Source organism: Pseudophryne corroboree, chromosome 7, assembly GCF_028390025.1.
Source record: "Pseudophryne corroboree isolate aPseCor3 chromosome 7, aPseCor3.hap2, whole genome shotgun sequence".
Lineage (NCBI taxonomy): Eukaryota > Metazoa > Chordata > Amphibia > Anura > Myobatrachidae > Pseudophryne > Pseudophryne corroboree.
The window spans coordinates 480,479,904-480,483,589 of record NC_086450.1 but is presented as its reverse complement, the minus strand read 5'-3'; the positions used below and the strand labels follow the sequence as shown (position 1 = coordinate 480,483,589).

Genomic DNA, 3,686 nt, shown 5'->3' with positions numbered 1-3,686 from the left:
GAAAGCATAGAATTCTTAAAATAATGGAGCTCTCAAATAGAACTGCTTTTTGCTGGCGTGTTTGGATAGTCATGCACGGATCAGTGAGATCCATGCATGCTTCTCTGTGTCAAGTAGAATCCAGTTGGAAGCCTGTAAAAAAAAAGCCCAAAATACTTACCTACTGTATTATCCAGTGATGATCGGTCCTCTTCGTTCCATGGAGAATCCACAAGGTTAAAAAAACAAACTGCAAAAAACCCAGTCCAAAGCACTAAAGGGGTTCCATGTTTTTTTAACCCTGTGGATTCTACATGGAATGAAGAGGACCGATCATCACTGGAAAATAGGTGAGTATTTTCCAGTGATTTTTTACAGGTTTCCAATTGGATCTACTTGATAAGGGGACCGATGGGCTCTGTGGAACACTAGGTAAGTATGTGTGAGTGTATAAGTGTACATGTATGTTAATTAAAGTTTTACTTCCATGGTGTGTGTTCTGTTTTTATTTGGGTATTTTGTTGTTGTAGAACTACAGGTACCAGCGGGCCCATTATTTACCCGCATGCTGGTACTTGTGGTTCCCCAAGTACCAGCAAGTGGAGGAGGCTTGCTGGGATGTGTAGTTCCACAATAAAAAACAATATTCTATTTTTACACACTTATGGCTGTCAGCCCGACACACACTGCCCAGGGGTGCTGGGGACAGCCTAAGGCTTCACTTCTGGACCATGCATGCCTGGAGGGGGGAACCCCTTGATTTAAGGGGTCCCCACTCCTACAGGGAATCCCGGTCAGGGGTGACTAGTTGGGGGGTAATGACACGGCCTCAGGGCCCTACATAAATGTGTCCCCCGGCTGTGGCATTATCTCTCTGGCTAGGGGAGCCTGGTGCTGGTTTTAAAAATACGGGGGACCCCTACATCTTTTGTCCCCCGTATTTTTGCTTAGTAAATTACCAAACACAAATTCAAAAGGTTGCAATTTTTAAACAGCCGATGTCATTCGAGTTAAATTTAGACTGAAATCAGACGAAACAAGAATCTTAGTAAATATACCCCCAGGTCGCACGCAGGCAGATTTTTTCACTGCTGCATCCAGGTAATTGCCGCCTACAGGGGAGGGGGTAAGTGCATTGCAGGGGTGCTAACAGCTGTACAGAGAGCTGCACAAACAGCAGAGAAGCCAATCTGTATGTGTATAAGTGTATTCATTAGGTGAAATACTAAGGGCGTTTTGGCAATATTGATCATAAAGTTTATTAATTACTCATTTATTCTCTAGAATGTAATAATTATTTCCCTATTTATTTTAATATTGTATTTACAATACTTGGAAACACACAATTTCTCATCAATATTTTAAATCAATCAGCATTTTCATAAGCATTATTTAGCTCACACTGATTCGACAGCGATGACTAATGCAGAAAAATCAAACAAATGAATTACTCTATGAGATAATTTCTGAGATATTACAGGTTGAGTATCCCTTATCCAAAATGCTTGGGACCAGAGGTATTTTGGATATCGGATTTTTCCGTATTTTGGAATAATTGCATACCATAATGAGATATCATGGTGATGGGACCTAAATATAATCACAGAATGCATTTATGTTACATATACACCTTATACACACAGCTGGAAGGTAATTTTAGCCAATATTGTGTGTAACTTTGTGTATTGAACAAAGTGTATCTACATTCACACAATTCGTTTATGTTTCATATACACCTTATACACGCAGCCTGAAGGTCATATAATACAATATTTTTAATAACTTTGTGTATTAAACAAAGTTTGTGTAAATTGAGCCATCAAAAAATAAAGGTTTCATTATCTCACTCTCACTCAAAAAAGTCTGTATTTCGGAATTTTTCATATTTCGGAATATTTGGATATGGGATACTCAACCTGTATATTAAGAATAATAATAATAATAATAAAATCTAAAAAAATAAATTAAAACAATAACATAATTATTAATTAGTAAATTGTGACTTTTAAAAATGTTTTTAAAAATCTAAAAACTTGTACTTGGCAGTAATAAAACTTAGCACTGTAAAATCTGACTAGTGCTAGAGTAGACAAACAATGGTAGTTGCTCGGTCATTCCTGGAGATAATTATGTTTCAGGTGCAGGAAAGGGGGAGAGGTCACATACAAACAGACAGGGGGGGTTGCAAATCCACACTAAAAATTACCTGTGCCTATACCTGAACCTATCTGGTAATAGAAATTCAGAGAATTGGCTTACACTTGTTTGAAAACACATGTTTAAGCTGCTGTACCACTTCATGGCTTCTCTGATGTCAGCAGTCCTAACACTACATAATAGCAGTGCACACCCCAAACTTTATACAAACACAACAAGCAAAGGTCAGTGATATAGAAATACATTATATACAGTAATAACAGGTCTCACAGATTTGATCCACATCAGACACAGAAGATAGATATTATCCATTTTAAGTATTTCTGTAGCTTAGGGTTACCGTGGATAAGAATGGCGGACTGGACTGCGCCGAATGAAGAGAGAATCATCATAGAGATCCAATGTTCCCAACTATTGTCAGCAAATGCTAGTAGCCCAGCAACTAAATTAACAAGGATTAATAATATATAGAAAGCTATATGATACACCATGGTGTGAACAGCACGTTGATAATCTTTCATATTCGTGTTAACATTTGCTGCCATGTTCCTCTTCATCTGCTGGTCGTACAGCTTGAGGTACCCGGCACTGCCGCCTGTGGCTGTTACTGCAACAAGGGCAGGAAGAATGTTGAGAATTAGGACGATGTTCATAAAATTGAGACTAGATTGTTTTAATTCTGAGGTTACATTTGCTGCACTTAGAGATGAGTTCTGCTGGGCCGGTTGGTGGGTGGAAATAAGAAGTGATAAGAAACTTCCACAAAGAGAAACAATTTCTGCCGTTAGTATCATCCCTCGGACAACCGCACCGATCTTCTTCTTCACCCATGCCAGCACCCGGGACCGAATGTCTACGATTTTTGCGAAATAGAAGCAGCTTAGACTGGCCGTCAGCCACACGCTGGATGTAATGATGTACAATGTCATGTAATCAATAAATCGACAAATATAAATTTGTTGTGCTATTTGTTGCCAAATTAAGTTAATTAGTACATTTGCATACATTATTATTGTATACAATACATTAGAAATGCACAAATAAATCAGGATGAGGTTGCTGGTGATAATATTTTTCCTTTTGCAGCCAGATAGTGAGAATATGATAAAGAAATTGGAGAATAATCCAGTAATAGCCTCAAGAGATAACACGATAAGAAAAGTCATAGTATCAAAATTACCCATTTCAAGAGATATCTATACTATATCTAGCAGTCAGGAACGTCCATAATACTGTATATCTTCCCCGGGAAACATCAACATCAGGGACAGATCAGCGCATTTGTAGATTTAGCTTATCTTGATGTTTCCTCTGTGTAGGAGACACTGACTTTCACATTGTAAACTCTTCCCTGACCTTGTAATATTTCCTCGTAATGGCCTAAATTTGCATGAATGCAAAGCGAGGACATATAGATTTACAGGTCTAATGATGGAATTCAAAAACTGTATGTAAATGGTGCTTTGCTTGCTTTATAGACATGCTAACACTGGTACATGTCCTTGTATAGTTTTTGCTAAATGTAATTTTATTAATGAGTTGTCTTATAA

General features: G+C 37.9%; 1 protein-coding gene across 1 annotated transcript; it reads right to left on the bottom strand.

The window, feature by feature from the left end:
* Positions 1-2,420: 2,420 nt before the first annotated feature.
* LOC134944392 (taste receptor type 2 member 8-like) lies at positions 2,421-3,320 on the bottom strand. The gene has a single exon (XM_063932972.1). It carries the CDS (start codon positions 3,318-3,320, stop codon positions 2,421-2,423), a length of 900 nt encoding a protein of 299 aa, XP_063789042.1.
* Between the last annotated feature and the right edge of the window lie 366 nt (positions 3,321-3,686).

Bases quoted from the DNA above. Each gene is read 5' to 3' on its own strand.
- LOC134944392 (XM_063932972.1), bottom strand. From the start codon at position 3,320: ATGGGTAATTTTGATACTATGACTTTTCTTATCGTGTTATCTCTTGAG.